Below are 12,286 nucleotides of genomic sequence, written 5' to 3'. Positions count from 1 at the left end.
TCTTAGTATATTCTAAGCTCTTTATTATTAGTACATACTAAATTTATCATTAATAATACCTTCTAAATTTGTTATTATTAGTGTATTCTAATCATGACATTATGAGCATATTCTAGATTTGTCATTATTCGTACACAGTTATAATTAACAATACTTTCTAAAGTTGTCACTGCTCGTAAAGTCGAAACATATCATTATTAGTAAATACTAAATATATCTTTCTTGTTATTCTAAATTTTATCAATATACATTAAAATAATCATTACTAGGACCTTCTATACTTATCATTATTAGTATATTCTAAACTTGGTAATAATATTATATACCGAGTTTACCATTATTCTAAACTAAACTTATGAGTATAGTACACATTAAAGTTATCATTTGTAGTGTCTTCTAAACATGTCATTGTTATTATATTGAAAACTTATATCATACTTGTCATTAATAGCAACTTCTAATTTGCTAATACTAGTATTTTCTAAACTTTGCATTATTGATAAATTTCAAACTTGTCATTATTACTACATATTAACGTCATCATTAATATAACATGTCATTATTGAAATACTGTAAACTTGTGATTAGTACACATTAACGTTATGATTAATATTATAAACTTGTCATTCTTCGGATATTCTAAACTTTCATTATTAGTATATTCTAAACTTATTATTATTAGTATATTCTAAACTCATTATTATTATATTCTAAACTTGTCATTATTGAATTAGTACACCTTAATGTTGCATACATTAATGCAAATTAAAGTTATTATTAACAGTACCTTGTAAACTTATATGCTAAACTTGTCATTATTAGTACAAAATAGTTATCGTTAGTAGAATCTTCTAAACTTATCGTATTAGTATATTCCACACTTGCCATTCTTTCCAAACATTAAAGTTACCTTTAACAATATCTTCTAAACTTTCTAAACTTTTTTTTATCTTTGTATATTAGTACACATTAAAGTTATACCTTGTCATTATTATTATAATTCAAGCTAGTATATACATCATTATTAGTATATTCAAAACTCGTCATTATTAGTCAACTTATCATTAATAGTATATTCTAATCTTTATTATTAGTATATTCCAAATTTGCCATTATTAGTACACATTAAATTTATCATTAAGAGTACCTTCTAATCTTATCATTATTAGTATATTCTAAATTCTAAACTTGTCATTATAATAGTTAACAATTATAGTAACTTGTCAACTTGTTATTATTTGTATATTCTAAACTTGTCTTAACTAGGATATTATAAACTTTCATTAACAGTAACTTCTAAACTTCTTATTATTACGTGCCATTATTATTACGTGCCATTAAACATACCACTATTACTATATTTTAAACATGTCAATATTAGTTTCTTCTAAACTTGTCATTATTTTCTATTCTAAATTTTCTATTATTTGTATATTATAAACTTCAGTTATCATTAATAGTACTTTCTAAACTTTCATTTTTAGTATACTTATCATTATTACTAAACTTAAAGGTTATCATAAATAGTTCCGTATAAAATTGTCATTTTTAGTATATTCTAAACATCTCATTATTGGTAAACATTAAAGTTATCATTAATAGCACCTACCCGTAATTACTAGTTCACTTTAAAGATACTATCAATTGTACCTTTAACCTGTGTAGTACACATTACTAGTTCACATTAAAGTTATCATTAAAAGTACATTCTAAAATTGTCAATATTAGCTTATTCTAAACTTCTTCTTATTGGTATATTCTAAACTTTTCATTTTCAGAACACATTAAAGTTATCATTAATAGCTTATAAATTTGTATTTGTATTTGTATTTGTATTTGTATTTGTATTTGTATTTGTATTTGTATTTGTATTTGTATTTGTATTTGTATTTGTATTTGTATTTGTATTTGTATTTGTATTTGTTTTGTAATTTTCGTATGTTTGTATTTTTTATATTTTTTTGTATTTTTGTATTTTGTAGTTTTTGTATTTGTTTGTATTTATTAGTATAACATTAACGTTGAAAATATTTTCAAATTTTTCATTATAAGTACATTATAAGTACATTATAAGTACATTCTAATCTTTTCAATGTCTAAGCTTCTCATTATTACTATATTCTAAAATTGTCATTAAAGATCTATATAGTACATTCTAAACTTATCATTACCATATTCTAAACTTTTTTATTATTAGTACACATTAAATTTATTAGTTAGAGTGCATTCTAAACTTGTCTTTATTAGTATATTACAAACTTGCTTATCATTAGTACAAATTAAAGTCATCCTGAACAGTACTTGTAATTATTGGTATATTCTAATCTTTCCATTATTAGTACACATACCTGTGCCTTCTAAACCTCTTTTTATTAGTATATTGCAAACTTCTGATAATTAGTACACATTAAACTTGTCAAAATTAAATGCATTATTAATATATGTTTTAAACTTAGTCCTTATTAGTATATTACAAACTTACCGTTAATAGCATATCTTAAAAATTTCACTATTAGTACATATTAAAGTCATTGTTGGTATATTCGTCTTTCCATAAAAATTATCATTAACTGTATCTTGCATTATATGTATATTGTAAACTTTAATGTGTTATTAGTACACATCAAATCACATATCAAAGTTATTTAATAGAACCTTCTAAAATTGTCATTATTAAAACATATTAAAGTTATTATAAATAATATTCTATAGTTGTCATTGTTGGTATATTATAAAATGTTCATTATTAGTACAAATCAAATCATTCAATATTAGTACATATCAAAGTTATTTAATAGAACCTTCTAAAATTGTCATTATTAAAACATATTAAAGTTATCATAAATATAATTTTCTAAAGTTTGAATATTAGTACACATAGTATATATCATTAATAGTACTATCGAGAATATTCATTATTTATATTTTCTAAACTTCTGATATTAAAGTTATCATCAATAGTTCCGACTGAACATAATATTCTTAGTATATTTTAAACTTGTTACTGTTAGTGGATACGAGTATTAAAGTATTAAAGTATTAAATGTATAAATTTAAGTATTAAATGTGTAAATTAAAGTATTAAAGTATTAAATGTATATTCTAAACATGTCATTACTAGTATTTTGTAAAATTTTCACTATTAGTACACATTATAGTAATTATTGATACACATTAAAGATATTACTAATAGTGCCTGCTAAACGTTATACGTTTTTCCTAAATTTCCTATTTTATTGTAAATAAAAATTTTCATTAACATGTACACTTGTCATATTCTAAGCTTTTCATAATCATTTCGCATAGATTTTATCATTAATAGTGCTTTCCAAACTTGTCATTATTAGTATATTCTAAACTTCTCATTAATAGTATATACTAAACTTATCACTATTAATAGACACTAAAGATATCTTTAGTAGTATCTTCTAAACTTGTCATTATTAGTATATTCCAAGCTTGTCGTTATCAGTACAAGTTAAAGTTATCAGTTATAGTACCTTCTAAACTTACCCTTATTAGTATATACTACCTTGTTTATATTAGTACACATTAAAGTTATCATTAATAGTACCTTCTAAAAGTTGTCATCAAGGTACCTTCTGAACTTATCTTTACTTGTATATTGCAAAAATGCTATTTTAGTGTATTACCACATTAGCACATATTAGCACCTTCTAAAATCGTCATTATTATTATTATATTAAACTTGTCATTATCAGTATATTTTAAACTTATGTTCTAACATGCCATTTTTATATATTCTAAACTTTTCAACATTAGTACACATTAATCTATTTCATTGTGATTATTAGCATATCATAATCTTGACAGTATTAGTACACTTTGAATAGTAGTTTAATAGTAGTTAATAGTAGTCATTAAAGTAATTATTAATACACATTAAAGATTTTACTAATAGTACCTGCTGAACGCTATACGTGTTTGGTAAATTTTCCATTTCATTGTAAATTAAATTTTTCATTATAAATTTTTCATTAACTTGTCATATTCTAAACTTTTCATTATCATTTCGCATAGATTTTATTTTTAATAGTGCTTTCCAAACTTGTTATTATTAGTATATTCTAAACTTCTCATTAATAATATATAAACTTATCACTATTAGTATATAAATCTACACTTATATCAATTTAAATCTTATCACTTATCACTATTAGTATATAAACTTATCACTAATAATAGACATTAAAGATATCTTTAATAGTATCTTCTAAACTTGTCATTATTAGTATATTCCAAGCTTGTCGTTATTAGTACAAGTTAAAGTTATCAGTTATAGTACCTTCTAAACTTACCCTTATTAGTATATACTACCTTGTTTATATTAGTACACATTAAAGTTATCATTAATAGTACCTTCTAAAAGTTGTCATTAAGGTACCTTCTGAACTTATTGTATTACCACATTAGCACATATTAGCACCTTCTAAAATCGTCATTATTATTATTATATTAAACTTGTCATTATCAGTATATTCTAAACTTATCTTCTAACATGCCATTTTGATATATTCTAAACTTTTCAACATTAGTACACATTAATCTATTTTATTGTGATTATTAGCATATCATAATCTTGACACTATTAGTACACTTTGAATAGTAGTTTAATAGTAGTTAATAGTAGTTTCTTAACTTTTTATTAGTATATTCTAAGCTTGTCATCATTTGCCATTTGCCATATAAGTTATCATTAATGGTATCTTCTAAACATCTCATTTTTAGTATAATTTAAACTTCTCATTATTGGTGTTTTCTAAATTTGTCATTATTGGATTACATTAAAGTTTACAGTAATAGTACTTTCTGAACTTGTTATTATTACTGTATTACTTCTCATTATTACTACACATTAAAATTATCATTGATAGTACCTTATAAACTTGTCTTTGTAACTAGACATTAAAGTTATCATTAATAGTACCTTTCTAAATTTGTCATTTTAGTACACATTCAATTTATTATCAATAGTACCCTCTACACTTGTCATTTTTTGTATATTATAGACTTGTTATTATCAATACATATTTAAGTTACCATTAAAAGTTTCTCTTTATTAGTACACGTTAAAGTTATCATTAATAGTATATTATAAATGTCATTATTAGTGCACATTAAAGATATCATCAATATTTTCTAGTGATGTCAATATTCATATATTCCAAGCTTGTTATTAGTACACATTAAAATGATCATTAACAGTACCTTATCATTATTAGTATATCCCAAACATTAATCATTAGAAGACATGGAAGTTTTCATTTATATCATATTTTACTTTATCATATTAAACGTCATTTTTAGTACAAATATTGTATTATATTATAATATTCATAATATATAGTACCTACTAAAGTTGTCATTATTAGTCATTTCTAAACTTATGATTAATATATACTAAACTTGTACACAGTGAAGTTATCATAATAATTATCGTCTCAGTTTATCATTAGTATATTCTAAACATGTCATTATTCTAAATTTGTCATTCCTAGTATATTCTAAAATCGCTATTATTAGTACACATCATTAATAATACCTTCTAACTTTGTAAATATTAGTGTAATCTAAACTTGCCATTACAAGTATATTCTAAACCTGACATATAAGTACTGATATTGACAAGTTTAATATCATGATAATAATGAAGATTTTAGAAGGTGCTAATATACAGTAATAATGACAAGTTCAGAAAGTACTTTTACTGTAAACTTTAATGTAATCCAATAATGACATATTTAGAAAACTAATAATGACAAGTGTAGAATATACTAATAAAATGACAAGTGTAGAATATACTAATAAAAAGTTAAGAAACTACTATTAATGATAACTTCAATGTGTACTAATACTGTCAAGATTATGATATGCTAAATCACAATAAAATAAACTAATGTGTACTAATGTTGAAAAGTTGAGAATATATAAAAATGGCATGTTTAGAAGAAAACTTTAGAAGATAAGTTTAGAATATACTGATAATGACAAGTTTAATATAATAATAATAATGACGATTTTAGAAGGTTCTAATATGTGCTAATGAGGTGATAATGACAAGTTTAGAATATGCTAAAGTAGCATTTTTGTAATATACAAGTAAAGATAAGTTTAGGGGTACCTTAATGACAACTTTTAGAAGGTACTATGAATGATAACTTTAATGTGTTCTAATATAAACAAGGTACTATATACTAATACGGGTAAGTTTAGAAGGTACTATAACTGATAACGTTAACTTGTACTAATGACGACAAGCTTGGAATATACTAATAATGACAACTTTAGAAGATACTATTAAAGATATCTTTAATGTCTATTATTAGTGATAAGTTTATATACTAATAGTGATAAGTGATAAGATTTAAATTGATATAAGTGTAGATTTATATACTAATAGTGATAAGTTTATATATTATTAATGAGAAGTTTAGAATATACTAATAATGACAAGTTTGGAAAGCACTATTAAAAATAAAATCTATGCGAAATGATAATGAAAAGTTTAGAATATGACAAGTTTACATGTTAATGAAAAATTTAATTTACAATGAAATGGAAAATTTACAAAACACGCATAGCGTTTAGCAGGTATTACTAGTAAAATCTTTAATGTGTATTAATAATTACTTTAATGACTACTAATAGTGAAAATTTTACAAAATACTAGTAATGACATGTTTAGAATATACATTTAATAATAACTTTAATATTCATATGCACTAATAGTAACAAGTTTAGAATATACTAAGAATAACATGTTCAGTCGGAACTATTGACTATATCAGAAGTTTAGAAAATATTAATAATGAATATTGTCGATAGTACTATTAATTATATATACAATGTGTACTAATAATCAAACTTTGGAAAATGATATCTATAACAACTTTAATGTGTTTTAATAATGACAATTTTAACCTTCTAAAATCTTTATTATTATTGTTATATTAAATTTGTCATTATCAGTACATTCTAAACTTATCTTCTAAAGTTTTCTTCTAAACATGCCATTTTTATTTATTCTAAACTTTTCAACATTAGTACACATTAATTTATTTTATTGTGATTATTAGCATATCATAATCTTGATATTATTAGTACACATTGAAGTTATCATTAATAGTAATTTCTTAACTTTTTATTAGTATATTCTAAGCTTATCATTTGCCATTTGCCATATAAGTTATCATTAATAGTACCTTCTAAACATCTCATTTTTAGTATAATTTAAACTTTTCATTATTGGTGTTTTCTAAATTTGTCATTATTGGATAGTACACATTCAATTTATTAGCTATCATTAAAAGTATATTTTAAATGTGTCATTACTAATATTTTGTAAATTGTTCATTATTAGTACTCATTAAAGTAATTATTAGTACACATTAAAGATTTTACTAATAGTACCTGCTAAACGTTATACGTTTTTTTTCTAAACTTCCCAATTATATTATAAATTAAAATTTTCATTAATATGTAAAGTTGTCATATTCTAAACTTTTCATTATCATTTCGCATAGAATTTATCTTTAATAGTGCCTTCCAAATTTGTCATTATTAGTATATTCTAAACTTCTCATTGATAGTATATACTAAACTTTCATTTAAGGTATCTTCCTAACTTTTCATTATTTGGCTATTATGAACATCTCCTTATTAGAACACATTAAAATTATCGTTCTTAAAATATTCTAACTTTGTCACCAATTGTATTTTTTGAATTTGTGATTATTAGAACAAATTAAATATTTCATTAATCGATCCGCCTAAGCCTGTCATTCTTAGTATATTCTAAACTTCTCCTTAAAATTGTATTTGATCGTACCTTCTAAACTTTTCATTATTAGTATATTCTAAACATGTTATTAGTGTACATTAAAGTCATCGTTAATAGTAACTTCTAAAAATGGCATTATTAGTATTATTTATTCATAGAACGGTCATTATTAGTATGTTCTAAACTTGTCCTTATTAGTTCAAATTAGTTATATCTGATAGCACTTGCCATTCCTAAACTTTTCATTATTATTTCACATTAAAGTTTTCATTAATAGTACCTTCTAAACTTCTCTATGTTAGTATATTCTAAACATGTCATTATTAGTATATTATAAACTTGACATTTTTAGAACACCTTATGGCTATCAGTAATAGTTCCTTCTATACTTGTTACTATTTGTATATTCTAAACTTATTATAATTAGTAGACAGGAAACTTTCATTATTAAAAAGTTAAAAACTTTAATATGTATTATTAATAAAAAGTTTATCATATAATTATATTATATGATAAACTTTTAATTAATAATACAAATTAAAGTTTTTGTTATTAGTACCTTCTAAACTTATCATTATTGGTATATTCTAAAATTCTCATTATTAGCACTCATTAACAGTGCCTTCTGAACCTATGTATTAGTATCTAAGCTTGTCATTTTTAGAACACATTAGATTTATCATTAATAGTACCTTCTAAACTTGTCATTATTACTATATTATAAAGCTGCCGTTATTACTATATTCGTTCGTATATTCATTTTATTATTAAAGTTATCATAAATATTTCCTACTAAACTTGTCATCATTATTATATTCTAAACATATCATTATAAGCACACATTAAAGTTATTATTACTGTAGTATATTTTAAACTTGTCATTATCAGCCACATTAAAGTTATCTTAATAGTACCTTCTATATATGTCACTAATCTAAACTTGTATATGTCTAAATGTCTATGTATGTCATTAATATAAACTTGTCATTATAAGTACACATTAAAGTTACTAAATTTTTCATTATTAGGATAATTTAGACTTTTCATTCTCAGTATATCAATAACATTACCTTGTAAAGTTTTATTATTAGAGCATTTTCATGTTGTCATTATTAGTGTCATTATTAGTGTATTCTTAGCTTGTCATTTTTAGTATACATTAAAGTTATAGTGTCTAATACCTTCCAAAATTATCGTTATTTGCATATTCTGAAAGTGTCATTATTCTAAATTTGTCATTACTAGTACACAATTTATCTAATAGAACCTTATCGGCTGAAAGAAACCTGCACAGCGAAGCTATAGCGATAATCCCATACCACACTCCTGGTCATATGGCCATTTCCCGAAGGTTGAGTGTGGTTTGAATTTTCCGCCAAAATCATCGGAAATTTAAAATTCCCGGCTCTGTGCAGGCATGCGCATTGTCGACCCCACCTCCCCCTCCCTATTCCCTCCCTTCTTACCCGGCTAGCTCGAGCCGGACGTCGCGTCACTTAGCATCGCGGAACCAGACGAGTCGGTCACTCCACAACCCACCTTCTTTTCATGCCGGTAAGTCTGGTTCCTGCTCGTGCTCGTGTGTTCTCGTAGGGAGCCCTACCTGTTCTCCTGCAGTTTTTCCCCTTCGGTGTTGTGTCCAGACACCTTTGGGACACCCCTTCTATGATTATCATTATTCTATTTTCAGACCAAACGCTTGTGTGTGGAATCCGGCTGCACAGCCAGGATCTCGTCAGACGGCCACCACGACCTCTGCTCCCGCCATGCCCCTTGTTTCTCACAAGCTGGCTTTAACCCCCTAGCCTGCGTTGTGTGCAAAGCGCGGGTTGAGGAGATTCGTGCTGCTCCTCCCAAAACCCGTTCCAAGCTAGCCGCCCTCGAACTTCTTCGGGAGGCATGGCGCAGAGCTCGGAAATTGAAATCCGCTGACGACCCCCCCCCCCTGGTGTGGGCGGATCCGGCGTTAGGCGTGGAATTGGGCCTCGTTCGCCCTCGCCATCCGTCTCCCTATGTCTCCGAGACTTCCGTTGGTGGACAACCTGGGCCTCTCGGAGTACAAGGGGACGAGTCTGATGTTACGGAGTATGGTGTCCCCGAGCGTCCTCAGGCCTCTCGGCAGCCCCATACATCCGACCATCAAGGGTCCTTAAAACCCTTACGGCTTGCTTTGTCAAGCACCCCCACGAACTCGTCTTCCTCCCTAGTTCACTCACGTGAACCCGGCAGGAAATCTCGCTCGAAAAAGAGGTCTGCCTCACCGAGGTCCAGGACGCTCAGCTTGTCCCCACCCTCCACAGCCTCTCCCCCCAACTCACCCTCCCTTCCTCGCTCTCCTTTTCCTCGCCGTAAATCCCACAAGGGCAGGGAGCCGGGGGACGAAACGAGGGGAGAGGGAACTCTGGCTGCCCAAGTGGCTGCCCTCCTTCCGTCCCTGATAGGCCCCGTCCTTGAATCGGCCCTATCACATTATCCGGCCTTTCAGACCGCGCAAATCATAACGCACCCCTCTCCAGAGCAACCTCCTATTGAACCTACGGCTCTAGCCCCCCCTCCCACTCTCCCTCCTGGTCCTTCCCTCCGCCCCTCCGTGCCGGCGACAGGTATAGGACTAGAAGGCCCCTCTCAGGAGGAACCCCCCAATCAGACGTCCGTCGGGTTGGACGGGGTGGAGGACCACTACAGTTCTTCTTTTCCTTATCCTCCTACCATGACGGACTCTTGAGTTCACCCCTTCTCATGGTGTGACCTTCCCCGGTCCTGGGAGTACTCGTTTGGAGAAGATCACAAGCTAGTGGCCTGGTCTCCCGACTACTCGCTACTGGAGGGCTGGAGGAGGAGAGATGACGTTATCCTAAAGTGGGCCAACGACGCGGAGGGGGCTAAGGTTCTATATAAGATTCGACCCCTCTCCGCCCCGGCCTCCACGCCCTCCAGGATTTCCACCTCTAACACTCTGGACGCATTAGGTGCTCTCCTGGAGAACCCTCGTTTAAACCCTGATGGGCATATGTTTGTCGACAGGTCGGGGGACTCACCGGCGGTAGCACTCTCCCCAAACGCCTGGTTCCCGCAGGAGAAAGGGGAGAAAGCCTTAGACATCCCTGCTCTCGAGCGGGCCCAAGACCAACCCAAGACGGTTCCTCCTCGACGGCATATCCCTTCATCATTCCCCGTCGTCCTGCCACCACCCTTCGCGCCGGAGGGCCTGCGCGATTGCTTGTGGCACTCGGGCAGGGACCCCGCCCTCCCCCAGCAACTTAGTGAACCGGAGGCTAAGTTGCTGACGACGGAGGCCTCGACCAGACAAGACCTTGCCTCTACCATCTCGACCGTCACGGCAATGGCGATGATGAGGAACTGGCTGACGACGCTCGCCACGAGCTTTGAGGACTTCCCGCGGGAAGAATTGAGGTGAGTGGGATATTTCAATCTATAGAGGGTCCAGACCTGTCCTGGCGAGAGACGCTCGGGTAGCGTCTTCACCCAGGACGGAGCCTCTTGACTAGCGCCCGAGGACGAGGTCGTTCGGAAACGACCTCGGCTTCGCATATGTTATACGTTCTACAATTGAGCGATGTGACTTTATTACACCCTCCGGGGATCGGGATCCTTCTCGCCCTACTAATTTGATTCGCGTGTTTTCTGTATGCAGAGACACCCTGGCGGCACTCTCTACCGTGGCAGAGGGTACAGCCAACATGGCGTCATCAGCCCTACCCCCAGCAGCGAGGGCCTTCACCGCGGCTCGTCTGGCAGCTCGTCAGTCTGCAGCGCGGTCGGCCACGGAGATAGCTCGCCGGGGCGTGGTGAGAGCAGCTCCCCTTTCCCGTGGTCTGTTCGACCAGGAAGCGACAGACCGCGTCTTCGCTACGGTCCCGACCGTCATCCAGATCCAACAACCCTCCCAACCGGAGATTCCAGGACTTCCTTCGGAGACACGCGATAGTGACCATCTCCGCTAGCACAGTTCTGGACTTCCTGTCTTGGCTAGCTGACACCACCAACAGGGCACCGGAAGGCCGACCCGGGCCATGCCCCCCACGCCCACAACATCAGAGGCCTCGCGGCATCGCTGGCGTTTCTCCGCACCCACTCTGTGGAACGGGTGCAGGACCTCGGGGGCTGGGCATCAGCAACTTCCTTCAGGACACGGTATCTCTACCACTCGATCACCCCTGTCCCATGTGTCGCCATGGGAACGGCTCCACCCCTCTTCGCAAAAGAAGGGGGGGCAAAGGGCGACCGAGGGGTAGGGGAAGGCCCAGGAACCGCTGAGCAAGATACAATATTCTACATAGAATTTATGCACTATGTGAATTGTACAATATTACTTATAAAAAATAAATGAATATATGAATATATATATATATTGATATTGATATCGATATAAGTAAAAAAAAAAAAAAAAAAAGGTCGAAATGGAAATGACTTCTCCTATTCAACTTAAACTAATCTATAGTCATGATGGTCAAGAACTTTACC

General features: G+C 31.5%; 2 protein-coding genes across 2 annotated transcripts; both read left to right on the top strand.

Moving 5' to 3' along the window:
• Positions 1 to 9,155: 9,155 nt before the first annotated feature.
• Positions 9,156 to 10,538, top strand: LOC143033731 (uncharacterized). The gene is made up of 2 exons (XM_076199214.1): positions 9,156 to 9,355; positions 9,492 to 10,538. The coding sequence occupies exons 1-2, from the start codon at positions 9,350 to 9,352 to the stop codon at positions 10,524 to 10,526; spliced, it is 1,041 nt and encodes a 346-aa protein (XP_076055329.1). The 5' UTR covers positions 9,156 to 9,349; the 3' UTR covers positions 10,527 to 10,538.
• LOC143033732 (uncharacterized) lies at positions 10,538 to 12,078 on the top strand. The gene is made up of 2 exons (XM_076199216.1): positions 10,538 to 11,215; positions 11,457 to 12,078. Exons 1-2 carry the CDS (start codon positions 10,812 to 10,814, stop codon positions 11,764 to 11,766), a joined length of 714 nt encoding a protein of 237 aa, XP_076055331.1. The 5' UTR covers positions 10,538 to 10,811; the 3' UTR covers positions 11,767 to 12,078.
• The last annotated feature ends 208 nt before the right edge of the window (positions 12,079 to 12,286 follow it).

The sequence above is a fragment of the Oratosquilla oratoria genome, chromosome 16 (genome assembly GCF_046742065.1).
Source record: "Oratosquilla oratoria isolate Oo_2021 chromosome 16, ASM4674206v1, whole genome shotgun sequence".
Classification (NCBI taxonomy): Eukaryota; Metazoa; Arthropoda; class Malacostraca; order Stomatopoda; family Squillidae; genus Oratosquilla; species Oratosquilla oratoria.
Note: the sequence above shows the minus strand (reverse complement) of the source record. Positions and strands in the feature narration are given on the sequence as shown.